This window comes from Macaca mulatta, chromosome 5 (assembly GCF_049350105.2).
Source record: "Macaca mulatta isolate MMU2019108-1 chromosome 5, T2T-MMU8v2.0, whole genome shotgun sequence".
In the NCBI taxonomy this organism is placed as follows: Eukaryota; Metazoa; Chordata; class Mammalia; order Primates; family Cercopithecidae; genus Macaca; species Macaca mulatta.
The window spans coordinates 3,136,141-3,162,796 of record NC_133410.1 but is presented as its reverse complement, the minus strand read 5'-3'; the positions used below and the strand labels follow the sequence as shown (position 1 = coordinate 3,162,796).

The 26,656-nt window shown below is 48.6% G+C and overlaps 2 protein-coding genes and 2 long non-coding RNA genes across 28 annotated transcripts in view; 2 read left to right on the top strand and 2 right to left on the bottom strand.

Annotated features, from left to right (window-relative positions):
* The window catches only part of LOC144341100 (uncharacterized), a 42,767-nt gene extending 32,763 nt beyond the window's left edge, over positions 1-10,004 (top strand). Inside the window, exon 3 of the long non-coding RNA XR_013417700.1 lies at positions 9,215-10,004. This is a non-coding gene — a long non-coding RNA (uncharacterized LOC144341100). The remainder of the gene's footprint in view (positions 1-9,214) is intronic.
* GRK4 (G protein-coupled receptor kinase 4) overlaps positions 1-20,808 on the bottom strand; it is a 77,135-nt gene extending 56,327 nt beyond the window's left edge. For 16 of the 22 annotated variants that reach the window (XM_078003048.1, XM_028848255.2, XM_078003053.1 and 13 more), the window contains exons 1-2: positions 20,510-20,808; positions 20,208-20,334 (exon numbers count right to left, since the gene is read on the bottom strand). In XM_078003048.1, the coding sequence (XP_077859174.1) occupies positions 20,208-20,259 (52 nt within the window). In that variant the 5' untranslated portion in view covers positions 20,260-20,334; positions 20,510-20,808. Of the gene's footprint in view, positions 1-20,207; positions 20,349-20,509 lie in introns of those variants that run through there. The other 6 variants (XM_028848256.2, XM_078003050.1, XM_028848270.2 and 3 more) reach the window with 2 other exon arrangements.
* Positions 8,229-13,957, bottom strand: LOC144341105 (uncharacterized). Its single transcript, XR_013417705.1, has 4 exons — positions 12,270-13,957; positions 11,779-11,931; positions 10,682-11,423; positions 8,229-9,078 (listed from the first exon to the last, which is right to left on the bottom strand). It is a non-coding gene; the product is annotated as an uncharacterized LOC144341105 (long non-coding RNA).
* A 206-nt stretch (positions 20,809-21,014) lies between the features above and the next one.
* Positions 21,015-26,656, top strand: part of NOP14 (NOP14 nucleolar protein) — a 30,062-nt gene continuing 24,420 nt past the window's right edge. For all 4 annotated transcript variants that reach the window (XR_013417697.1, XM_015137886.3, XM_078003016.1 and 1 more), the window contains exons 1-3: positions 21,015-21,267; positions 25,395-25,529; positions 26,390-26,531. Coding sequence is in view for 3 of the 4 variants with exons in the window: in XM_015137886.3 (XP_014993372.2) it covers positions 21,073-21,267; positions 25,395-25,529; positions 26,390-26,531 (472 nt within the window). In the remaining variant the exon portion in view is untranslated. The remainder of the gene's footprint in view (positions 21,268-25,394; positions 25,530-26,389; positions 26,532-26,656) is intronic.

Genomic DNA, 26,656 nt, shown 5'->3' with positions numbered 1-26,656 from the left:
AGAAATATCTAAGTATAACAACTACTTCCACTAATACATCTTATCATTTCTGTTTGAGCGGTTTGGGTACCTATGATGAGTAAAAATACATGCTTATAATGATTTGTCTTATCTGGAAAGCTGCTTGATGAAGTATAAAATTCCCAGGTGATGCAATCTGTCACTGGGTCTGCCATTTAGAAGCCACGGTGAGCCTCAGTTTCCAAATATGTAAACTAGATCTAACATGACATATTGCTCAGGGTTGCTTACAAATATTTATCAAAGAAATATTTACTGAGCATCTACTATGTACCAAACACCTTCAAAGCACTGGGAATATGACAATAAAAAAGACCAAGTCCCTCCCTCACATTCTTAGCGAGGGAGTGATATGGTTTGGCTCTGTGTCCCCACCCAAATCTCATCTCAAATTATAATACCCACATGTCGAGGGAGGGACCTGGTGGGAGTCCTGTGACTGGATTGTGGGGACGGATTCCCCATGCTGTTCCCGTGATAATGAGGGAGATATCACCAGATCTGATGGTTTTAAAAGTGGCAGTTTCCCCTGTGCTCTCTCTTTCCTGCCACCATGTAAGACATGCCTTGCTTCCCTTTTGCTTTCTACCATGACTGTAAGTTTCCTGGGGCCTCTCCAGCCATGCAGAACTGTGAGTCAATTACACCTCTTTGGTTTATAAATTACTACCTGAGGGTAGTATCTTCAGAGCAGTGTGAAAATGGACTAATGCAGGGAGAGAGATGCACACATCAGATAATAAGAGATCAGAAAAAAATAGCTAATCGTATAGTGATAAATACGAAATGAAATCAAGCAGGGTAAAGGTGGAAGGTGCTGTTTTAACTAAGGTAGGATCAGAGAAGACCCCTCTACCAGGGTCACATTTAGGCAGAGGCCTGAAGGATGTGAGGGACAGAGTCTTGGCAAGTGCTGGGAGAAGAGCATCCCATGGCGAAACAAGAATGGTGGAAAAAGCTACACTATAATACTCCAGAAAGATCTTTTAAACAAGCACCATTATTTTCTTTAATGTAACTCAGAGAAATGAGCATCTTCAATCTCAAGCCTTCTGGGCAGCTAAAATTTTACTAAATTTTATCCAGGAGAACATAATGGCTTAGGCTGGGTGACTAAGACTCCATGACCATTTGGAATAATTGGGAAACCAGGGAGAAAGTCACGTTTCCTTGGGAGACGATGAGCTCTGTCTTAAATGCGGTGAGTGTGGAAAATTGTAAGAGACAGACATTTGGAAGATGGGTAGACTGGGATGAGCTCAGAAGAGGCTCAGCTAGAGATACAGACTTGATATCTGCAAAAAAGATAACCATCAAAGATGCAAAAGCTTCTTCCTCAGCCTTAGTTTTGCTCTTCTACTCCCCCGACTCAATATCTCAACTGAGATCATGAGCTCTGGACTCATGTCCCACACCACAAGATGTCCAGAGCACCTGGCGTTCAACATGTTCACCTTAGACTCATTATCTTCCCCCTCAGATCGAGTCCACATTTTTTCTTTTTGTTAATATTTATTTAATAAACATGTAACAACCACCTGCCGATGCCAGAGAATATGCTAAGTGCTGCATCAGTGACAGCCATGTCCCATGTCACTGAAGGGTGGGGAAAGGGGAACCTGTTCCTCCTGTCCCTTCACAGAGAACACAGAAACTCGTTCCAGAGAAGCAGTAGGCACTGAAAAAAGGCTATCATCTTTGGTTATGGGTTATTTTTTTCAGGGCTATTGCTGGTTCTCCCTTCAGTTGAAGTAAGAACTGTTCTTTGGGATACGCCATTTTTATCTGACCTCTTAAAGGAGTACAGAGCTGAGCTGTCACTTGCCTGATGCAGTATTTTGCCCTCTAGATTCCACAAGTGCACAACAAGCATGATCTACAAGTGCTCCGAGACATGGCTTACGTCTTCAGTGGTGCTTCTGTGCCCAAGCTGCTGAATCATTGAGCAGAGAATAAGTCCCTCTTGGTCGTATTCATATTTCACTATCTCTGCTTTCTCTGGGTCCCTGGACTCTTCCAACTTTATACTACTCAAGTAACTAGCAAGAAACATGGCAGCCTGGCTGCTATGTCCTTCCTTTCCTAAGCCTGACACTGTCTGTAGGCTTAGAACCAGTGCTTCCACCTTCTCAGGAGCCAAGCAGCAAGGCAGGCAGGGCCTGGATGAGGTGGTGCTGGCAGCAGTAGCCAGTGCCAGTGTGAGCCAGGAACAGGTGGGAGCCCCACCCCCTTTCAGGTTGGTGGGGCGGGAGCCCCACACTACTGGAAGTAGCTGCAGCCACCCAGCCACAGCTGCTGACCTAGGTATCCCTGTGCTCTCAGGGGCCCAGGAAGCTCCCCTGCTCCCACAGGCCCGGAAGTGCCTGTTCCCACTGACTGGCCTCTCACTGCTCCTGGCACCTACTCTGATTTTGGATCAAAGTTGTGGCTGAGCCCAGGCACTGTCACGACCCAGCCAGGTGTGTGCACGGTAGGGGTGGTGCTGACACACCAGCCACCTGCCGCCTCAGCCCCCTCCAGACTTTGGACACCAATGAGCATGGCAGAGAGGCCAAGGCGTGGCTTAGTTCAGCTCAAGGCAGGTCTGCAGGCACCCCTTGGCACAAACAGCCTGGGCACCGTGAACAAGGGCAGGAAGCAGACAGGCTCCTGGGTGGAAAGGGGCAGGGTCCCCAGTGAAACCTCACTTTCAAGCCAGGGATAGACTGAAGCCTGAGGGCTGGGCTGCCAGTTCTGCAGACTGGAGTGAGAACTTACGGTGGTTTTTCTGGGCCCGCCCATGGACGAATCAGCATGCACTTCCTCCCCTCTGAAGCTCATAAAAACTCCTGACTCAGCCAGACTCAGGCAGAAAACAGGACAACCTGCCTGCAGAGAGGTGCTACACACTGTGGGTCTCCTCTCCACTGAGGGCTGTACACTCATCAGGACGACCTGCCTGCAGATAGGAGCTACCCACTCCAGGTCTCCTCTTCTCTGAGGGCTGCACAGATGATGGGATGATCTGCCCGCAGAAAGGAGCTACCCATTTTGGGTCTCCTGAGAGCTGTACTGTCATCTGTCACTCAGCAAAGCACCTCTTCTCCTTGCTTGCCCTCCAGTTGTCTGTGTACCTCATTCTTCCTGGACATGGGACAAGAACTTGGGACCCAGTGAATGGCGGGACTGAAAGAGCTGTAACACAAACAGGCTGAAGCACACCCCCCAACTCACCATGTTGTGAGTGATGAGGAGAGAAGAGAGAAGAGTTGCAGCCCCTTGGGGAGCCCAGATTTAGGAGCTCCCCAAGCCAAAGCTGTGACACCCTCTTTGAAACTCTGTGGTTGCTGGAGCCTCCAAGCTTCTGGGCATCCCATGTTCCCTGGTGCCCACAGTGGAAGCTGCTTGCAGTATGCTTGGTCTAGCCACAGCCACAGCAGGTAGCCAGGGCCCGCGCTGGTGCCTGGAGCTGCCCACCCTGCCATAGCTGACATGCCTGGCTGCTCCCAGTGGCTGGACCCTGCACTCATTTGCTCATGTAACCCTTGCTGCTCTGCACCTGGCTTGCCCTTGGCAGGCATGGGATCTGGACCAGTAGTGAAAGACAAGCACAGCCTGCCAGGCCAAGTGGGCGGAAGGAGCCCAGTGGGCCCAAGCAAAACTCAGGCAAAGCTGCCACTGGCCACAGAAGTTTCCAGCTGGTGAAGTGACACCCTGAGGATCCTGACAGTGGCACAGCCGCTCAGCCCCAGTGGGTTTGTGTTCATGGGTGTGTGGCACTGATGGTGGGGTAGGGTGGCAACAAGAGGCAGGCTGGATGCATCACCCAGGACTAGCATGTCAGGCAAGAGGTGAGCTGTTCTGCTCCTCACAGATGGGCCCAAGGAAGACAAGGCTTCCCATGAGTCCCTGTGCCTCATCTTGGTGGGGTTCTGGGGTATTTGCACATGGCGATCTCAGCATCTAGTAGGCTTGCTATGGAGATTAAATAGGGTAACTTGTATAGAAAGCTACCAGGCCCATGAGGAGGGTTCAGTGTTCCTTCCCTTCCCCTTTAGGGTATGGTTTTCTACATCCACAGAAGATTCCCACTGAAGACTGGTTCCCAGGTTCCCTTCTTGGATGAAGAGGGAAACAAGTCAAGGTGTCAGGCTTTCCTTTTCATCCTGGCTGCTGCCACCCTCAGCCAGCTCCAGGCAGTGAAGGCTCCAGGGAGGCTGGGTGGCCATGGCAGCCCCAGTCATCTTTCCATACTGTGAATCCTGGCTAACAAACTATTTATTCAGAAGACATCTGCTGTCCCTGTCCTGTGTGCCAGGCACTGGAGGGTCAGGCAGCTGGTCATAACAGGATGAAAGCACTCTTGTCAGACCCAAACAAACTTGGAGCGGGGAAGGCACAAAAAAGGGCTCTTGCTTGCATGTCTGAGATAAGAACCATCAGGAGGAGTTTCTAAAATAACCCCACAAGAAATTCTTTCACATCCTTCATGCATCTCATGCTTTTCACGACCTACATTTGGCACATATGCAGACATTTCTGAGACCAGGTTTACCACTAGACTGTTTTTTTTTCTTTCTTGAGATAGAGTCTTGCTCTGTCACCCAGGCTAGAATGCAGAATGCAAGGCTCACTGCAGCCTTGACTTCCTGGACTCAAGAGATCCAGCTACCTCAGCCTCCTCAGCAGCTGGGACCACAAGCATGCACTACCACACATGGCTATATATATATTTTTTGGCTGGGTGGGGGACAGAGTTTCACTGTTGTTGCCCAGGCTGGAGTGCAATAGTGTGATCTTAGCTCACCACAACCTCCGCCTACTGGGTTCAAGCGATTCTCCTGGCTCAGCCTCCCGAGTAGCAGGGATTACAGGCATGTGCCACCACGCCCGGCTAATTTAGTATTTTTGGTAGAGACAGGGTTTCTCCATGTTGGTCAGGCTGGTCTCGAACTCCCGACCTCAGGTGATTTACCCGCCTCGGCCTCCCAAAGTGCTAGGATTACAGGCGTGCGCCACCGTGCCTGGCCTAATTTGTGTATTTTTAGTAGAGACGGGGTTTCACCATGTTGGCCAGACTGGTCTCGAACTCCTGACCTCAGGTGATCTGCCCGCCTCAGCCTCCCAAAGTGCTGGGATTACAGGCATGAGCCACTGTGCCTGGCCACACATGGCTATTTTTTAAAAAAGCTTTTGTAGAGAAGAGATCTTGCCATGTTGCCCAAGCTGGTCTCAGACCCCTGGGTCCAAGCAACCCTCTTGCCTCAGCCTCCCAAACTGCTGGGATTACAAGCATGAGCCACCTTGCCTGGCCTGGTCTGGACGTTTTTAGGACTGCAGCAATTGAGATAAGATGCTCTTGAAAGAACACCTGCCCCATAGCGGCATCTCCACCACAGAACTGACCCCAAATGTGATTTTGAGCCCCTGGAACCAGTCCTGCCCCATAGCAGCATCTCCACCACAGAACTGATGCTAACTGCGATCTGAGCCCCTGGAACCAGTGAACTCTGTTTCCAAGCAGCTTATGTGAACCTCTCCCTGTTTGCCAAATAAAAGCTTCCTCTTCCTTTCCCCTTTTCGGGTGCACCTGTGGCTTGCCATGGCTGTGCATCCCAAATTATAATCCTCTTTGTTACTCCCTAATACATTCATTAAATTTGGAGATATTTTTCTCTGATATCTTTTTTTAGATTGACAATAGAATTGATTAGCTCAATTATAGAATCCTATCAGACCAAGTTTTTAAAAGATTCTTAAAAACTTAGCATATTATCAATTAGCTTAATGTGTGAAGCCACAGTCTATGAGAAAACCAAGAACCAAAGAGCTTTTCTACATAAAGGTAATTTTAAAGATGAAAGTTTTTCCCCCTTTTTCTTCCCACTCAATGTGGATCTTTAGGATAGATTAATACAGCAACTGACTTTTAGGAATTTCTATAAAACCTAGTTTATTCTCAATTTCAGCTGTAAAAAAGAAGGAAAATATTTTATTGTCAAAAGAGATATAGTCAGGACACCAAAGGCTCATGTTACAAAAGAAAAAATAGGCACAGTGAATTTCATAGCTCATGGAATGGGGGAAAATATCTGTACATTATATATCTGATAAGGGATTAGTAATCAGAATATATAGTGAACTCCTAATACTGCTACTGGGAAGTGGCGGCCCAACAAGGGACTACATTTCCCAGTCCCCTATGGGGAGGGGGACCATGTGACTGCGATCTGGACAACAGAATTGGACAGAAGTGTTTATGCCACTTCCACAACTGGCCTGGAAGAATCTGCCACACGGTTCTCCGTGCTCTCACTTCTTTGTTTGGTAGATGGACCGAGATCCACAGGAGGATCTTGGGAGCCACGTGTTGATGACTCAGAACTTCCGCCAGCCTGGAACCCTGAATGACTGCACGAAGCATAGTCCGCTCACCCACTCCCTCCCTGACCACCCTCAACATGGCTTTTACGGACATGAAAAATAAATTATATTCTTACTTTTTCACAAACAAGAGAGATTTTAAGGTTTATCTGTTACAGCAGCAAGTATTAGTTTCACTGATACAGATGTCAGTATCTTGAAGGGAAATGTTAACCTAAAAAAAACCTCAGGTAAACAGATGGTCTAGCAGTAGGCCTAGCAGCCGGAGCTCTGTGTTATTCAGTAGCAGCAACACATTTAGTACAGTGTTGTCTGTGATAACTCAAGAGGCAGAACATACAGACCAAGTGCTTAGAGAGCCCTACGCTCCAGCAAACAGGTCGAACAGCAGCAGTATGCGCTGTTACTCGTCATACCGAGGAAGGTATTTTGCTGGGGAAGGGAGCTCAAACAAGAATTGCTGGCTTTGTAAGCAGCAATAAAAAAAAAAGTGCAAACAGACCAGAAATTTGGGCCTTTAGAGAGTATGAAAGGCCACCTGTTCCTGGACTCCCAAACGTGGAAAATAAAACGGGAAAAGGCTTTGAAAGACAAAAGCACATAGAAACTCAGCTCTGTGCAACAAGCAGATCAGGGGTGTGGTTTTCCCACCCAAACTGCTGCCTCAAGACAGCCCCCAATTAATCTGAGGAGAGTAGAGACTTGAAAGAAAGAAAATTCGGCCGGGTGTGGCGACTCATGCCTGTCATCTCAGCACTCTGGGAGGCCGGGGCAGACCGATCACCTGAGGTCAGCAGTCCAGCCTGACTAACGTGGAGGAACCCCGTCTCTAGTAAAAATACAAAATTAGCCGGACGTGGTGGCGTGCGCCTGCAATCCCAGCTACTCGGGAGGCTGAGGTGGGAGAATCCCTTGAACCTGAGAAGTGGAGGTTGTGGTGAGCTGAGATCGTGCCATTGTACTCCAGCCTGGGCATCAAGAGCAAAACTCAAAGGAAGGGAAGGGAAGGGAAAAAAGAAAATTCAAGTTTGAGAACATATCTAGGAAAGAAGGGTGGGTGCAACTACTGGCACATGGAACTGGCTAGAAGCAAACAGATGGTCAAAGGATAAAATTACATCAAATTTCAAGTTGGAATCTAGTTGGCTTTTCTTTGCAATGCTAGAATTGGACAATATCTCATTCTAAAAAACAGAATGCAGCCTGGGCAACAGAGTGAGACCCCCATCTGTACAAAAAAAAAATTAGACATGGTGGTGTGCACCTGTAGTCCCAGCTACTCAGGCAGCTGAGGTGGGAGGATCACTGGAGCCTAGGAGGTCAAGGCTGCAATGAGCCGTGACTGCGCCACTGCATTTCAGCCTAAGCAACAGACAAGAGCCTGTGAAAGAGAGAAAAAAAAAAAAAAAAAAGGAAGGGAAGGAGGGAGGCATGGAAAGAGAGAGAGAGAAAGAAAGAAAGAGAAAGAAAACAGAATGACTGTTTCAATGAGCTGAACAGAGGAGTTTGGTTTTACAGGCAGAAAAGGGCTGAAGCAAGCAGACACAGAGAACAAAAAGCTGACTAGTCCTTTCAAAGTTACTTCCCTTGCTCCTTGCCTCTTGCAAAGGTTAAAGCAGAGGGGACCTCCTTATCATGCTGGCTAAAATTGGCCTGTTTGGGGATTTGGCTACTACATCTCTCTCCTGATCTCTCAGAAGGTCAAACAACTTTCAGCATGGTGACATGGAACTTCAGCATGAGTGACTCCATTGTGGTTTGATTTGTTGGGCCTAGTATAGGAGCTTAGTACAAACCAATGGCCACCTATAAATTTAGCTTAACAAGATCAAAAGCCAACTACGTTTCTTTCTTTTTTTTTTTTTTTTGAGACAGAGTCTTGCTCTGTCACCCAGCTGGAGTGCAGTGGCGCAATCTTGGCTCACTGCAAGCTCCGCTTCCTGGATTCAGGCCATTCTCCTGCCTCAGCCTCCCGAGTAGCTGGGACTACAGGTGCCTGCCACCATGCTTGGCTAATTTTTTGTAGTTTTAGTAGATACAGAGTTTCACCGTGTTAGCCAGGATGGTCTTGATCTCCTGACCTCATGATCTGCCCGCCACGGCCTCCCAAAGTGCTGGAATTGCAGGTGTGAGCCACCGCGCCAGGCCAAAGCCGACTATGTTTCTGAGAGAAGTATGGTGCTGAAGAACTTGGATCCAGGATGAAGACAGCCTTGAACTGCTTGAGCCTTAAAACAACCTTCAAACCCACAAATTCCAATCAGTAGCAGTGGGTCTGCAAAGCTCTGCACTGCTTAAGAAACCTGTGGAGGTTTCATCTGTCTGTCCATCTTAGCTGGCTCAAGAAGGAAAATGTCCTGGGGGTGGAGCCATGGGACACAGTGAACACAGGTGAGGGCATAACTGGGCACTAATCAAGGAATGTTCCCCAACCCCACAGGGCCCTTTCACTGATGGGCCAGTGTCCACTGAGGGCACCCCGCTCTTCCTTTCCTAAAAGGGAATTTCTGCAATAGTCACCCTGCCTCTGCTCCCCCATGGTGTATTAGGTATGAGGAGGGAAGATCATTTGGTTCTTTATGTAGGCTGCTGAATCCTGAGGAGCCACGTCTAGCACTCATGGAGGAAACAGAGCAGAGGTCTTTCTGGTCTTTTTTTTTTTTTCCTGAGACAGAGTCTCACTCTCTCGCCAGGCTGGAGTGCAGTGGTGTGATCTTGGCTCACTGCAACCTCCGCCTCCCAGGTTTAAGCGATTCTCCTGCCTCAGCCTCCCGAGTAGCTGGGACTACAGGTACGCGCAACCGCACCCAGCTAAATTTTGTATTTTTAGTAGAGATGGGGTTTCACCGTGTTAGCCAGGATGGTCTCCATCTCCTGATCTCATGGTCTGTCTGCCTCAGCCTTCCAAAGTGCTGGGATTGCAGGCATGAGCCACTGCACCCGGCCTCATTCTGGTCTTTGAAGGGAGATTAGGATGCCTGTAAGGGAAGAAGGCTGTGCCTGGATATTTGGTGGCTAGAGGACAGACATGGCCCAGAGAGCCAACTGTCCTATGCTGACTCAAGATGCACTCTCATTATGCAGAGTCATTGCCAGGAAGTGGCTGCCCAGCTAGTACTTCTGTGGCTCTGCCCCCTTGCAGTTAAAAGTGGCCATGTGACAGAGCAATGTACAAAACGGGTGTACCGCTCGGGTGACAGGTGCGCCAAAATCTCAGAAACCACCACCAAAGAACTTTTCCATGCAAACAAAACACCACCTGCTTCTCCAAAACTATTGGAATAAAAAACAGCCAAAAATGGGTGTACCCACTTCCAGGGCTGGACCATAAAGCCCTCCTGTCTGATCCCCCACGTTACCTGAGCCAAGTACCTTCCTCCATGACTGTCAGCTTCTCAGGACAGATTTATCTGTTTTTATTCATCCCTGTATCCCTAGAGCCAAGCTTAGTGCCTGGCACACAATAAACCATTTTTGAATGAAAGTGAAGTAACTGGCACCGTCGTCAAGATAGTATAAAGAGGGCACTGAGATATAAAGCCAGGTCTGGCTGGCTCCAAAGCCTGGCTGGCTCCAAAGCCCATGATCTTAACTGCTATTCATACATTCATTCATTCAACAAGTATTTACTGAGCATCTAATGTGTGCCAGGCACTGTTCTAGGCACGAAAAATACAGCAGTGAACAAAGCAAATAAAACTTCCTCCTCTTACGAAGCTTACATTTTAGGGAGAAAGCCCAACGAACAAAGTACAAGTAAAATACATAGTATATGAGATAATAAGAAGTGCTGTGGAGAAAAATAAAGAGTAAATGAGAGCCGGGTGTGGTGGTGTGCGTCTACAATCTCAGCTACAGGGGAGGCTTAGGTGGGCTTGCTTGAGCCCAGGAGTTCGAGCTGAGCAACGTAGCGAGACCCTGTCTCCAAGAAAAAAAGAGTGAATGAGGGAAGGAGTAGTGGTCAGGAAATTCCTCAGATGAGAGAATAAGCCCTGTAAGAAAAATTCTCAAGAGACAGAGGAAACCGTGTGGAGGCAGTGAGAGAGGGTAGATGAGGTTGGGGCGGTGGTCTTAAGGCCACTGCAGGGACTACGGCTTTCACTCTGAGTTGTCTGGGAAGCCATGAAGAGAGTTCAGAGGAGCGGCTGACACAATCTGGCTTAAATTTTAATAAGGTCACTCTGGCTGCTGTGCTGAGAACAGGGAAAAGGCAGAAGCTGGCCACAGTGTTCCAGGTGAGATGCTGACGGCTTGAGCCAAGTGATAGTAGTGAAGGTGAGAAAAGGTCGGATTCTGCTGCGTTTTGAGGTGAGGGCTGAATACTCTGCCCAAGGATTGAGTGTGGGGGTGTGAGGAAGTCAAGTGCAGCTACATGAGCATTAACTGAGGTGCAGATGGAAACATCGGGGTGCTGGGGTTGAGTATTCAGGGTCTGGTGCAGGCTCTTTCTGGCACCAGTGACGCTTCCACACAGCGATGTCAGGTAGGCAGGAGCACAGTGGGCCGCAAGTTGAGTGGAGAGGCCCAGCCTGCAGGCATGAACTGGAGAGACAGGAGCCTGTTTCAAGCCATAGTACTGCAAGATCACAAGGGAGCAAGTGTGGATAGAGAAAGCGAGAGGCTCCTGAACAAAGACGGGGGGCATTTGGTATTAAAAGGCCTAGAAGATAAGGGGGAACAGCCAAGCCATCTGAGCAAGCAGTGGAACAGGAAAGGTGATGATGCAGAAGAACAGGCTCACGGAAGAAAGCATGGCGCACCACGCCAGCGCAGCCCACGGGGGCAGCAAGACAAGGACCAAGAACTGATCCCTGGGACGTGGCAAGGGTGGCTTTGGTGAGGTGGTGGAGGTGAGAACTCAGCACCCAGCACCTAACTGACCCCACACTTGTTTGAAGAGTAAATAACACGGCCAGCACTTTGTGAGGTCGAAGTGGGCAGATCACTTAGGTTCAGGAGTTTAAGACCAGCCTGGGCAACATGGTGAAACCCTATCCCTACAAAAAATACAAATATTAGCTGGGGATGGCGGTGGGCACCTGTAGTCTTAGCTACTTGGGAGGCTGAGGCAGGAGAATTGCTTGAACCCGGGAGGTGGAGATTGCAGAGAGCCGAGACTGCACCGCTGCACTCCAGCCTGGGCGACAGAGTGAGGCCCTGTCTTAAAATAAATTTTTTTTTAAAGAGTAAATAACAAACACACACAGCAGTGCACACACTGTGCACCTCTAAACACCTCACCCCCGCCCCCCACCACCTATGACTAGACCTGGTAGGGCATGGAGCACACACTGCAGCTACAAGAGGTCCCCTGGCTTGGTCTAAGAGACAGACTGTCACAGGTTAAAGAGAGCGAGAGAAGAAGGGGGCCCTCCCTGCAGGTTTGGGGCACACGTGCTGGTGAATGCTAGCAGCCAATCTACCCCTCATTCAGCTGTCCTCGGTTCCAAAAGTCTCCACTGCACAGCACAGCGCTCTGGTTCCATGCCCCGGCTGTTTGGCCCGGGCCCGGTCACACTCACAGGTGGGCCGGCTACGCTATCAATACTACGTAAAGACAAGCAGGCCAGGCCGGGCGCGGTGGCTCAAGCCTGTAATCCCAGCACTTTGGGAGGCCGAGATGGGCGGATCACGAGGTCAGGAGATCGAGACCATCCTGGCTAACACGGTGAAACCCCATCTCTACTAAAAAAAATACAAAAAACTAGCCGGGCGAGGTGGCGGGCGCCTGTAGTCCCAGCTACTCGGGAGGCTGAGGCAGGAGAATGGCGTGAACCCAGGAGGCGGAGCTTGCAGTGAGCTGAGATCCGGCCACTGCACTCCAGCCTGGGCGACAGAGCGAGACTCCGTCTCAAAAAAACAAACAAACAAACAAACAAACAAACAAAAAAAGACAAGCAGGCCAGAAGGTGAAGAACCAGGCAAGAAAAGGCCGAGCACAATGAGTCGTGGGGCCATGGCGAGGTCAACGGTGGTCAGCAGGGCCACAGGCATTTCAAAGGAGGACCATCCACAGACACTAAAGTCTGGGCAGCATACTGGGTTGAAAACTGGCAGAGGATTCCTCTAAGTTTTTGAGGTCCCCAAAAGCAGGCAGTAAAGTGGGGCCACAGTGTTTGAAGGCCCAAGGATCCCCTCTATGGGCTGCCTTCATCTGTTTCAAAGGTACTTGTTACAGGCTGAATTCATCCCGCCTTAAAGAACGTATGTTAGAGTTCTATTCCCCAATTAGCTCCTAACCCTCAGAAAGTGATCTTATTTGGAGATAGGGTCTTTATAGAGATAATTAGGTTAAAATAAGGTCATCAGGGTGGGCCCTAATCCAACAAGATTGGTATCCTTATAAAAATGGAAAATTGGACACAGAGACGCCCACAGAGGGCACGCCACGTGAAGATGAAGACAGATCAGAATGGTGCACCTCCAAGCCAGGGGACACCAGAGACTGCCAGCGAGCCAGCAGAGGCTGGGAGAGAGGCCTGCGACAGATTCTTCCTCACAGCCCACAGAAGGAACCAGCTCCGCTCACAACTTGATCTTGCACTCTGGCCTCCAAGACTGTGAGACAACAAACGTCTGTTGCTGGAGACATCAGGTTTGTATCACTTTGTCACACAGCCCTAGCAACTCACACAATACCATCCTCCGCCTTTCTTCTTCCTGCTATTCCTGCCAAGTTTCTTTTCCTTGCATTTTTGGGCCACTTCTGCTTCAGATGCAGGCATGCCTAGCTTGCTCATTTCCTCATCCTTATTCATTCATTCATTCGTTCATTCATCCATCAGCTATTTATTGAGTACCTACTATAGGCCACAACATTATGCAAATGACCTCAGAGAAGCATTTAAAGGGCTTCATGAGGTGCTGACAGTCCTCTGGCCGATGACGCAAGCAAAGCTGGGCAAAAGGTGCAGAAACAAGCATGAAGAACCACACAGATTATTTTGTTTGAGGTAAAGGTAGCAAAGCACAAAAATGTAATATGAGACTATTAATTTGTATTTTGGAAGTAATTTACATATCAATTAACCACATATTTACTGGAGACTGAATATTGTCACCAAATTAGTCTTTATAACCATGACATAAATGTCAATAACGGACTTTGCACACATACGTACAAAATACCGTAAATGTTTCTGTTAAAAAGTACTTCAAGAAGCCCTAATTCTAGAGTTTTTTCGGGAGCTTTAATAAAGCCAAAATGATTTTCACTGTATCATTTTTCTTTAAGGTAACTATTGCCTAATTTTGGTCAAAATATAAAGCTCAAGAACATTCTTTTTTTTTTTTTGAGACGGAGTCTTACTCTGTCGCCAGGCTGGAGTGCAGTGGCACAATCTCAGCACACTGCAACCTCCACCTCCCAGGTTCAAGCGATTCTCCCGCCTCAGCCTCCCAAGTAGCTGGGACTACAGGTGCACGCCACCACGCCCGGCTAACTTTTGTATTTTTAGTAGAGACGGAGTTTCATCATGTTGGCCAGGATGGTCTTGATATCTGGACCTCGTGATCCACCCGCCTTGGCCTCCCAAAGTGCTGGGATTACAGGCATGAGCCACTGTGCCTGGCCAAGAATATTCTTTTATGTATCAGTTGTACAGATATTTTTGGTCCTAAAGTAGCATAAAGCCACTAAACCCAATATTTGGTTCACTGACCAAGAAATAAAAATCCTGATTTAAACCCATTATAGAAAAGTAGAAAAAATAAGAAAACCAAACTGACCTGGTTGCTAATAACCTGGCTGATTGATAGCATCCCAAATTAGCTGTACCACAATGATGGTAACAGACGGTAGACATTATTATTTTGTGAGAATGGGGTAAGCCTTTGTTGGCAGAGAAATAATTTGGCTGACTACTACATAGATTACTTCAAATATCTGACAGATAAGAAGAAATACTTAGTTTATAACTCTTTCTAGAAAACTTGATCTTACATACTGTTGAAAATTCTAATAGGCTGGGTATAGTGGTTCACCCTGTAATCCCAGCACTTTGGGAGGCTGAAGTGGGAGGGTAGGATCACTTGAGTCCAGGGGTTCCAGACTAGCCTGGGCAACACTGTGAGACCCCAGCTCTACAAAAAACACAAAATTAGCTGGGCATGGCAGCGCATACCTGTGGTCCCAGCCACTTGGGAGTCTAAGACAGGAGCATTGCTTGGCCCCTGAGTTCAAGGCTTTGAAGCTTCAGTAGCTATGACTGCCCTACCTGCACTCCAGTCTGGGCAACAGAGTGAGACCCTGTCTTTAAAAAAGAAAATTGGCTGGGCACCGTGGCTCATGCCTGTAAATCCCAGCATTACGGGAGGCTGAAGCAGGTGGATCACCTGAGGCTGGGAGTTCGAGACCAGCCTGACCAACAGGGAGATACAAAAAAATACAAAATTAGCCAGGCATAGTAGTACATGCCTGTAATCCCAGCTATTTGGGAGGCTGAGGCAGGAGAATCACTTGAACCCAGGAGGCAGAGGTTGTGGTGAGCCGAGATTGTGCCATTGCACTCCAGCCTTGGCAACAAGAGCGACACTCCGTCTAAAAAAAGAAAGAAAAGAAAAGAAAAGAAAATTTGGCCAGGTGCAGTGGCTCACACCTGGAATCCCAACACTTTGGGAGGCCAAGGCGGGTGGATCATTTGAGGTCAGGAGTTTGAGACTAGAAAAAGAGCATTCTTTTAATTTCCTCAGCTGGGGAACTTCAAAGGCAACTTGGAGGATTCTCTGCAATCGCTCCTCTATCCTGTCTTCTACCTTTGGCATCTCTCTGATCTCCTTTCCTCTTTGTTCTCCTAGCTACCCCACTGGCCCTAGCGCACATGGCCGATGCCTGCTTACTATGCCACGTACACAGGCCCTTGCAATGGCCCTTTGTTGGTTTCTTCTGCAGCCCCTCCCTTACTTCTCCCCCACGGTGTATGTCTTGCTGCGACTGTCAGTCTAGTTGCTTGGTTCCCCCCCAGCCACGGACGCATGGAGGGAGCCGGAGCCAAGCAAGCCAATTGGTGCTGTCTCCCAGGATAAGAATCATGAAATTCTCCCAGGCTAAGAATCATGAAATTCACAGGCAAACAGATAAATAAAATAAAAAGATATCCGCTGTGTCACAGGAGTGACAGTTGAGACCTGATTATCAGTCTGTAGCTCCCTGTCTAAAACTATCTGAAACTGCAACTACCAATGCCACCTGGGTGCTTCCTACCCCCGTCTCTGCTGTAGTTTCCCTTGGCACTCACCACTTGCTAATATGCCACTTATTTATGTGTCTCAAGACTGCCTCCCCTATAAGAATGTGGTCTCCAGAATGGCAGGAATTTCTGAATATGTTGTTTATTGCTATAGGCACAGCACCTGGAACATTCTGAGCACACATCTGCCAAATGAATGAATGAATGAATGAATGAATGAATGAATGAGTGGGTCTCGGCTCCTGTTCTTTCCACCCTGATTATTAGGTCCTTACTTTGATTCTTTGAGCTACCCAATATCTTCTCCATAAATTTCCTATTTGCTTAAGTTAGCAAAAGTTCTAGGGAGGAAGCCTCAGCAAGAGGCAGCATTAATAGTAACAGGTATATTAACCATGCTGCAGGTGTGAAAGACACTGCTAAATAACACCGCAGCCTGAAATCGGAACAGAATTGGAATACATAAGACCAAAACCCACATTAAATGCACGTATCACATATTCTTGTCTGCATTTGTGTTTTCAATTTCTCCAAGAGATAAGATGGTGTTTAAAGTCTCCTCAGAAGTATGATGTGACATAATTTAAGCTTATTTAAAACATAAAAGTTATAAGTTGCTTAACAAACAATATTATACAGGGAAAAAAATCCTAAATTACAAAAAAAAACCAGACCGGGCACAGTGGCTCACGCCTGTAATCCCAGTACTTTTGGAGGCCAAGGCGGGCGGATCACCTGTGATCTGGAGTTCGAGACCGGCCTGACCAACATGGAGAAACCTGTCTCTACTAAAAATACAAAATTAGCCAGGCGTAATGGTGCATGCCTGTAATCCCAGCTACCTGGGAGACTGAGGCAGGAGAATTGCTTGAACCCGGGAGGCAGAGGTTGTGGTGAGCCAACATTGCAAGATTGCGATTGCACCATTGCACTCCAGCCTGGGCAACAAGAGTGAAACAATGTCAAAAAAAAAAAATTGTTTTCATATGCATTAACAATATGATCTATAAACCTCTGAATTACATCAAGGAAAAAAATAAAACAAAACACCAACAAAAACCCAATATGGGCCAGGTGCAGTGGCTCACGCCTATAATCCCAGAACTTTGGGAGGCCGAGGTGGGCGAAACACTTGAGGTCAGGAGTTCGAGACCAGCCTGACCAACATGGCAAAAACTTGTCTCTACTAAAAATACAAAAATTAGCCAGGCGTGGTGGTGCTTGCCTGTAGTCCCAGCTACTTGGGAGGCTGAGGCAGGAGAATCACTTGAACCCAGGAGGCAGAGGTTGCAGTGAGCTGAGATCGCACCACTGCACTCCAGCCTGGGCAACAGAGTGAGACTCTGTTTCAAAACAGAACGAAACAAAAAAGACCAGCCCAATATGATCATTTCACACTTTCGTCATGTCCCTGGCAGAGTGACACACAAACGCTTTCAGTGTAGCATCATCTGCCAACATTCCTGAAAGGAGAAAGGTTCTAACAATCTCTATTTAGACTGTTTTAGTCTGCTCAAGCTGCTCTAACAAAATACTATAAACTGAGTAGCTTATAAATTGCAGAAATTTATTTCTCACAGTTCTGGAAGCTAAGAAGTTCAAGATCAAAACAGATTTGGTGTCTGGTGAGGGCCCAGTTTCTGATTCATAGCCAGCACCTTCTTTCGTGTCCTTCACATGGTGGAAGGAGTGAGGGATGTCCCTCCAGTTTCTTTTATAAAGGCACTAACACCATTCACGAGGGCTCCACTCTCATGACCCAATCACCTTCCAAAGGCCCCACCTCCTAATTCCATCACCTTTGTAGTGAAGATTTCAACATAAGAATTTTGGGGGAACACAAACATTCAGACCATAGCAAGCAAGGACCAGAGAGGGAGGGGGGATGGAGACTGACTGATTCTATTTGAAATAAATCCAGGAAATGACTGGACTCAGTAAAAATATTAAATCAACATTGTACTTCTCAGGACCAGAATATAACTCTTGTGCTATGTTCATTCATTTCAAAGATTAATCTTCTAGTACATGAGCCAGAGAAGTTAAACAAGGAGTTGTCTATGAAGTTATATGACCAAGAAGACACTTCCTAGTACATCCTGGGAGATACTTGAAAGTAACAAACCCAGTCATCAACTTGGGAAAAAGCCCTAAATTATAACCAACACTCAGTACCCATGTATTTCAAATATCATATATCCAACTTCTCTAACCATTAATCAAGCTGTACGTAATGACCCTTTCTGACCACAGGAGCAAATACTCTCACTCAATGGGGACAGACCTCATAATCACACTACCACGGAGTTCATATGAGATATTTCAGGGAAAAAATTAAAACTTTTTTTTTTTTTTTTAATCCCAAGACAGAGTCTCACTCTGTCGCCCAGGCTGGAATGCAGTGACACAATCTTGGCTCACTGCAAGCTCCACCTCCCGGGTTCACGCCATTCTCCTGCCTCAGCCTCCCGTGTAGCTGGGACTACAGGTGCCCGCCACCATGCCTGGCTAATTTTTGTATATTTAGTAGAGACGGGGTTTCACCTTGTTAGCCAGAACGGTCTTGATCTCCTGACCCCGTGATCCGCCCGCCTCGGCCTCCCGAAGTGCTGGGATTACAGTTGTGAGCCACTGCGCCTGGCCAAAACTTTCATTTTTCAAACTATCACTGTGGTTCCAGGCTTTGTGGCAGAATCTGGTTTTATATTATTTAGCATTTATAGAGCACTTACATTTACCTCATTATCTAATCTCTGCTGCATTATAAGGAAGGCGGCTTGGTACAATTCCTTTTTGTAAGTTACATGCAGATAGGTAGTGTAAAAACAAAACTGGTTTAGCGTCAATCTGACTTCCACGAAGGATGATTCTCTTCCATGACCAATTTGGAGTTCAGAGTGAGGGACAAGAGGCACAGTCAAATGCTCCTCTGAAAATGGCTGCTGAGAACGCATACTGCTCTGGGACTCCCTGACTGTCTTAAGGGAAAAAGATCCCATTCTCTTCCCACCCATTCTCAGTTCTATTCAAAATAGTGTGAGTTGGTGCACAAAAATACTGAGAAGATGAAGTCTTTGTTTCAGACTTTTTAAAAGAGATAGATGGTCTTACTGTTTTGCCCAGGCTGGACTCTCCTGGGCCCAAGCAAGCCTTCCACCTCAGCTTCCAGAGTAGCTGGGACTACAAGCATGGCCGCCACCTTTGGCTCCAGATTGTCCTTTAAGTATGCAGCGCTGGCTGGTGTCACATCTTCAGTAGGCATTTACCCTGTCCTGGAGCACAAAATCCAAGCAGAGCTGCTCCATCACACAAGGAAATAGAGGAAATCAGCAATTCCGTAAGAGTGATGGGGTGTGAAGAACTACTGTGGCTGGCATGGGGGGACTTGAGGTCCGAGGTTCTGTCACCAGCTCTCTTGAGAGGCAAGCAAGGGAGACATGAGGTCCAAGAGAGAGGATTGCGGGGGTCTCCCGCTGAAGGGTTGGACCAACTGATGCTTTTGTGGCAGGAGGCAGAGGACTAGAGAGACCAGGATGGGTGAAAACAGGAGAATATTTATTTTAAGGTGCGCATGGGCTCAGCGGATTCGCATCCAAAAAGTTGAGCCTTGAACAAAGACTGAGCAGGATTTGTATAAGCAAACTTACAGAAGCAAAACAAAGGCAGTTAATCATACAATGACAGGTCACATAATCTATAGCATAACTGATGACTTGGCATAACTTGTGGCCTTGCATAGCTGGTGGCCTTGTAGCTGCCATGAAAGAAAAAAACAAAAACTGGCTAAATACAGACATTCGTCCTTTTTTTTTTTTTTTTTAACTTCACCCCTGCTCCGGAAGGGGGGTGTCTGGAGCCTATTCCTTTGGTTTTGACTTCTGGAACAGCGTCATCTTATAACTGTCCTTGAAGTGAGTTTGCTAAGAAAAAGAAAACTTGTTGTGTTTTTCTTTTTAACCCCTGCCTTGCCACATTCTGGGCCTTGGCTTTTACTTTTCTTGGAGTGAATGAATGCAGTACTTATTATTTTTAAATTTCTGCCTCACTTTAATAATGATAAAAGGCTGAATTTTTGCCAACTTGTCCATTTGTCACCATGTCGTGCTAAAGCACACTTGACACACCATAAAGCCTCAGATCAAACCTCAAAACCAAGCAGTTATGTTAAAAATAGCATTGCCCTACAATCACTATCTGAAGGTTCTCACCCAGAGTAGTTCCCAGGCTGCTCTTCTTTGTCCCCCTTAAGACCATAAAGACACCGTTCTTTTTTGGTGGGACAGGTTGTCCAACACGAGCAGGACACTGCCTGCCCCATCCTGAAGCAACACTGTCACCGAGGTCACACCGAGAGGACAGCACAAGGACACAGGGCAAGACTAAGAAGAGCAAAGCGCAGACTTCTCTCATCTGGGCCAGGAGATGCGAGCTCGGGACCTGGCCAAGGCAGCCTGACCACACTGCATAGACCCCGGCTCTGGCTCCGTGCAGATCTGGGTTCCCCCAATGGGAGGTGTTGGGGCTCTCCAGGGAAATCGGGGTTCTCTGGGGATGTCAGGTTCCTTCAGGGGGGCCAGGGTTCCCCGGGATTCGGGGTTCTCCGGGGGGTGTCGGGGGCGCCTGCCGCACACCCACCTTGACGCGCTTTCAGCAGCAGCGAGTTGGCCATGATGTTCTCGAGCTCCATGTTCTGGCGCCGCCGCCGCCGCCGCCGCCGCCGTCGTCGCCGCCGCCGGCGGCGGATTCTGCGAGACCGATGAGACTGAGGAGGAAGAGACTGAGAAGGCGGAACAGGAGGAGACGCCGCCGCCCCCGCGCATAGCTCTCCCGGCGCCCCCCACTCCTCGAGCCCCGGACACGATCCCGGGGGCTGCCCCGCCGCCGCCGCCACCACTGCCACCAGGGGCGCCGCCTCCGCCGCCTCCACCGGCCCTCACCAGCAGGGGAGCGGTCGGGGCGACGGGAGGGGGCAGCCCGACCGCGGCGGGTCCCAGCTGTCACCGCTGCCGCGCTATCGCCCCGGTTCTTCTCGGCCCCATCACCCTCGCCTCGCGCGCGCAGCTCCCTCCTCAGGTCCCCGGGCAGCCCCGAGTCAATGCCGTGGCCCACTTCGGACAGGGGCTCACTGGCAGGGGTGCCGCCGCGGCCGCCGCCCGCGACCCGCACCCGGGCGGGCTGGGCGCTAACGGCTTAGCTGAAGAGGCAGCGCCCCTCGCCGCTGCGCCCAGGGCACTACAGCTCCCAGAAGGCCCTGCGCCAAGAGTACACGGCGGGCCGCGGCGCGTGGCCTGCTGGGAGTTGTAGTCGCTGAGCCTGTCGGCGAGCGAGCCGAGGAGAAGCCTGCGGCCGCAGCGTTTACCTCTTGCGGGCTCGGAGGTGATGCGCTGTTCTCGCGAGACGAGGCCGGGAGGCGGTTCCGCTGCCCGGCACGTGTCTCGGGGTAGTGCGCGCAGCGTCTCTCTTCGGGTCTCGGCACCTTGGGCGCAGCGGTCCGCGCGCCATGGGAAAGGCCAAGAAGGTCGGGGCGCGAAGGAAGACCTCCGGGGCGCCGGCGGGAGCGCGAGGGGGCCCGGCGAAGGCCAACTCCAATCCATTCGAGGTGAAAGTCAACAGGCAGAAGTTCCAGATCCTGGGCCGGAAGACGCGCCACGACGTGGGGCTGCCCGGGGTGTCTCGCGCGCGGGCCCTCAGGAAGGTAAGCGGGGGGCGCAGGGGGAGCCGGACGGCAGGATCTGGGCCCCATGCTGCTCTCGGACCGGCTGCGTCCTTCTCGGTGCGTCGGTTTCCTAGTTGAGCGGCGGAGGCCGTGACTTTGTAGTCACGGGACTGACTTTATAGTCCGAAAGCCTCTGCTGTTCTCTGAGCTGGAGTGACCTAGAAACTATCGCCCTCCTGGAGACCCTGCACTCGTGTTATTTCGGTGACTCTTCCAACCGGGTCAGGAGGAGTCGGTCACTTCGGGCGGCGTCCTGGACAGCTGCTTGTTAACCCTTCCGCGTTTACTTTGAGCTCCTGCGGTTTAGGGACGGTGGGTAGGGGCTGTGTGGGATGCTCCGTTTGATGTTTGATCGGCTCTCCCCTGAAGCGCGTGACCTTGTTCCTTGGGAAGTAACTCTATGGAAACGCATTGCTTCCTAGTTTTTTTAATATAATTTTTTTTTTAATTTTCACTGAGGAACATACATTAGTAGGTTGGTGAAAAAATAAGGCACAGAAAGGACAAATGAATTTCCTAAGGTCACACAACTGGTAAGGGCTGGGCATGCATTCACATTTCAATGTCTGTAGAGCCTTCTTGCTACCCCGAGCGCTTCTGTTTGACCTCGCTTCTAGGTTCTGGGAGATAAAGGTAAATAAAACTTGCCCCTGCCTTCATGAGCTCTTGATCTCTATTCCATCACAGTGTGCAAGCTGGATGGTATTTAAATCAAATCAAATATCCTTACTGCGCGAAGACGACAGCGTGTATAATAGGCAGGATAGACTTGCAGCTGACTTCCGTAAGAGTCGCTCATTACACACCCCAGGGCAGGGGTGGGAGAATAAGGTAGTGTGGTCCCTAGAATAGACACATTTGTCTTCACCACTGAAGCCTCAGTTTTCTCTTTTCTGAAGTAGAGATAATAATATACATCCTACCCCTTGTGGTGGTTTATGAGAATTAAGTAAGATAGCACATAGAGCACATAGCAAGTGTTCTCTAAATACTGTTATTCTTAGCCTTCTTGGCTTGTTGTTCGAGCCCCGCACAGTCCGGCTGTTTTCCTTGCTTCACCTCTTGCAACTCAGTGTGTCCAAAAGGTCTGCCTTACCTCCCAAAGTCTCTAAAGGGCGGGCTCAGGTTCACCACCCAAGCTATGTAGCCCAAATAGGACAGGTTGCTCAAACTTCTGGTATTGGCAGATCACCTCCCTGCTCTGTGCTGAAGGCCTGGGACGGGGGCGGGAATTGCTGCTCCTTTTTGGACCTCCAATGCTTGGCCCATGCTAGAAACAAATATTTGAAGAAATCAAAAGTGGAACCTGAGTGCCTTAGGAGATCACAGTCAGGAGAAAGTGTAACAGGAAAGTCCGAACATTCTTCCTAGAGGGAGTTACAGCCAAGTTTCGCAAAGGGAGTGAGCTGTTCATGGTCCCAGGGTGGGCAGAGGACACAGATGCAAAGGCACATTGTCCTGGTGTGGTGAGGTGTGGCGCTTGCAGCTGTCTGAGGGACAGCAGGTCGTCCAGTTGACTCTGAGCTTGATAACACCTGTGGGGGCATGTGAGGCCAGCCCCCTCACATGCCCCTAGGAGGCCTGGGTCTTTTCGTGTGGGCTGGTCCCTTAGAAGTAAGTGGGCTGTCTCAGTTGGCTTCTTCACTAAGATTTACCCATAGAATCATATTCCAGATAATGAGAACTAATGTTTTTAGAGGCTAGATGGCTGATGCCTGCCCCATCTACCTCTTTCCTGCTAGAAGCCAGTGACGCTCCCTCCCTCTGCAGGAACAGGCCTCAGAAGTCTTCTCAGTGTAGGCTGGGTTCAGTGGCTCGCGCCTGTAATCCTAGCACTTCGGGAGGCCGAGGCAGGCGGATTATCTAAGCTCGGGAGTTTGAAACCAGCCTGGTCAACACCGTGAAACCCTGTCTCTACTAAAAATACAAAAAAATTAGCCGGGCATGGTGGCATGCCCCTTTAATCACAGCTACTTGGGAGGCTGAGGCAGGAGAATTGCTTCAACCCAGGAGGCAGAGGTTGCAGCGAGCCGAGATTGCGCCACTGCACTCAAGCCTGGATGACAGAGCGAGACTCCATCTACAAAAAAAAATATATATATATATATCAGTGTAGCATGTAAGCAGCCTCTGTCCATACAGACTTCATCAAGCAGTACAGGCCAGCACATGTAATGTGCTCCCATCTGATTGCCAGCTAGACCTTGTGATTTAAATAGTGAGATGTTTTACTTTTTTTTTTTTTTTTTTTGAGACAGTCTCGCTCTGTCACCCAGGCTGGAGTGCAGTGGCACAGTCTCAGCTCACTGCAAGCTCCGCTTCCCAGGTTCACGCCATTCTCCTGCCTCAGCCTCCCAAGTAGCTGGGACTACAGGCACCCGCCACCACGCCCAGCTAATTTGTTTGTATTTTTAGTAGAGACGGGGTTTCACCGTGTTAGCCAGGATGGTCTGGATCTCCTGACCTCATGATGCACCTGCCTCAGCCTCCCAGAGTGCTAGGATTACAGGCGTGAGCCACCACGCCTGGCCCCAAAGGTGTTTCTAACAAACATTGTTTAGCACTGCCACGGTAGGAAGTTACTAGGGATTAATCATTCAGCATGTCTCAGTTGAAAGAAATTGGTTTTTGAAACATTCTTGAAGAAAATGACGAAAATTGCCTTTGGAAGTATTTATTGAACTAATGGATGGTTTCCTACTCTTCAGGCAGCAGAGGGGTTTTTCATGCATTTTAAATGTAATAATAGCACTTTCACATTTCAAAGTGAGATAAGAGAAATGGTTTTTTTACATCCTTTTCTCCTGTCCACATGATGAATACTGCGGTTGACCTCTCCAGATGGAATGTGCTGTAAATGGGAAGGAGGGCCACGGTGTGCTTCTGTCCCTACTGGAGCATCTTCTGCTCTTGCCCAGCTGCTTCTTAACCCCTTCCACTCTCCTCTCCTCTTCTTCCAGCTCCTGGTTTTGACCTTAAATGTGGGTTTCTTAGCCTTTAAGTTCATTTCCGACCCTGGGGAAGTGACCTATGTCTGGAGCAAAATCTGGCCTGTCCCCTCCTGAAACAGAACTTGGAACCAGAGTGGCAGTGACCAAGTCACCACATGCTCCCTCCCTCCTGCCCCACGCTCACATTCTTTCAAAATGACTTAACAAATTAGAGGAATCCCTGAAGAAGAAAAGGAACACTTAGGTGTGGGGTTAGATCAGAGGTTTCGAGTGTGTGCCGAGGCACCAATTTGTGGTGGGTTTGTAAAACCACTGAATTGGATGATTCCAAGGGCCTTCCATTGCATCAAGATTTTGCCTTGGTGCCATTTCCTTTCGGAATTGCTGTGTAAACACCACTGTAATGGCAGTTCCTTAGCAAACAGAAGTTCTGCAGCAGAAAAGAGTTTGCAGTGTGGCCATCTCGGGTTGCAGAGGCCACTCATTCCTCACTCACCTCTGTCCTCTCTCTGCTTTAGGAAATTCAACCTCCAGGACAGCCAACTTTGAATACTATTAAACTTGGTCTTTTTTTGTTGCTGCTGGGAAAATAACCGAATTATTTGATACTTGCTGTCTGTATTTAAAATATTGCTCCTCTTGGTTTTCCGAAGGTGAAGCCCCTAAACCATGACCTCGCTAACTTGTTTATGGCCTTGTGTCTAGTGTGAACCCACAACTGTACATTTCTTAGGAGTACCTCTGATGGGAAATAGTACCCTCCTCCATGATGGAAAGAGTCTAAACCCATTTCCACTTTTCCAGATGATTCTGGCGTAAAATGCACACATCCTTAAACCTTAAGGCAGCTGTTATGGCTGAGGGAGCCGTTCATGCCTTGAGCTTGGCTAGTGTGCTTTTGTTTACCCTTCCTTTTGGCACCGATAGACTCTAAAGAGGAAAAGAAAGTGATCACCCCGTTATCACTGAGAGTTGTTTGCTCCTCTCAGAATTCTGTCACTAGTAGAGAAAGCCTATCATGGATGAAAGCAGCTTGTGTGTGAACTTTGACATCACTGCATAGCCCTGAACTTTAAAGTATGCACTGTTCTGATGTCCCCTGTAGTGGAAATCACAAGAGTTTTTTGTGAGATTGTTTTCTGACCTGTTTTCCAGCGTACACAGACTCTACTAAAGGAGTACAAAGAAAGGGATAAGTCCAATGTCTTCAGAGATAAACGCTTCGGAGAATACAACAGCAGCATGAGCCCCGAGGAGAAGATGATGAAGAGGTTTGCTCTGGAACAGCAGGTATGGAAAGAAACTGGAGGAGGGTTTTTGCTGTACATTGCACAGGGAAGTCAAGCCCAAGGAGAAGGCTGATTCTGCACGTTCTGCCTGTTCCTGGGCACTTGGAAGGTCCAGGGGATAGCCCTTGATTCCTGTGCCTTATCTGGCTAGGCCAAAGGAGAAGCAGCTTCTTCTGCACATGTTAGCTGGGATAAACCCCTTAACTCCACTACATGGCAGCAGTGTGCACAGGAGTTCTCAGCTGAGCTGCTGCCTTCAGCTCCATTGGGTGGAGAGCAAGTGGCCTGAGCAGCATTGCTAGAGTGGAAACTGGGCCCTGGGCTTATTTAAGAATTGCCCTCCATGAGGCCGGGCGTGGTGGTTCGCGCCTGTAATCTCAGCACTTTGGGAGGCTGAGGCAGGTGGATCACGAGGTCAGGAGATCAAGACCATCCTGGCCAACATGATGAAACCCCGTCTCTACTAAAAATACAAAAATTAGCCAGGCATGGTGGCACATGCCTATAATCGCAGCTACTCAGGAGGCTGAGGCAGGAGAATTGCTTGAACCAGGGAGTCAGAGGTTGCAGTGAGCCCAATTCACGCCACTGCACTCCAGCCTAGGCGACAGAGCAAGACTCCATCTCAAAAAAAAAAAAAAGAATTCCCTCCATGAGTTCTGTTTCTGTCTAAATAATGAATCATTGCTTAGTTGACCCAGAATACTCTTTAAGGCTGCTTAGGATTCATTGTCATATTTCAAATATAATGGAAATATATATCTCTCTCTCTCTCTCTCTCTCTCTTTTTTTTTTTTTTTTTTTTTTTGCTGTGAAATGGAAGTGGTAATTTTAGGAAACCTTTTTTTTCTCTTCTGTCAGCGACATCATGAGAAAAAAAGCATCTACAATCTAAATGAAGATGAAGAATTGACTCATTATGGCCAGTCTTTGGCAGACATCGAGAAGCATAATGACATTGTGGACAGTGACAGCGACGCTGAGGATCGAGGAGCGTTGTCTGGTGAGGCTGGGGTGCCCTGCACGGGCCTGTGGGCATGGAGCCAGGGAGAGTCTGTTCCTTGTTGGACCTTCTGCTCTTAGAGACTAGAGAAAGTTATTGCATGAAAGTTTTACTGATCATTAACC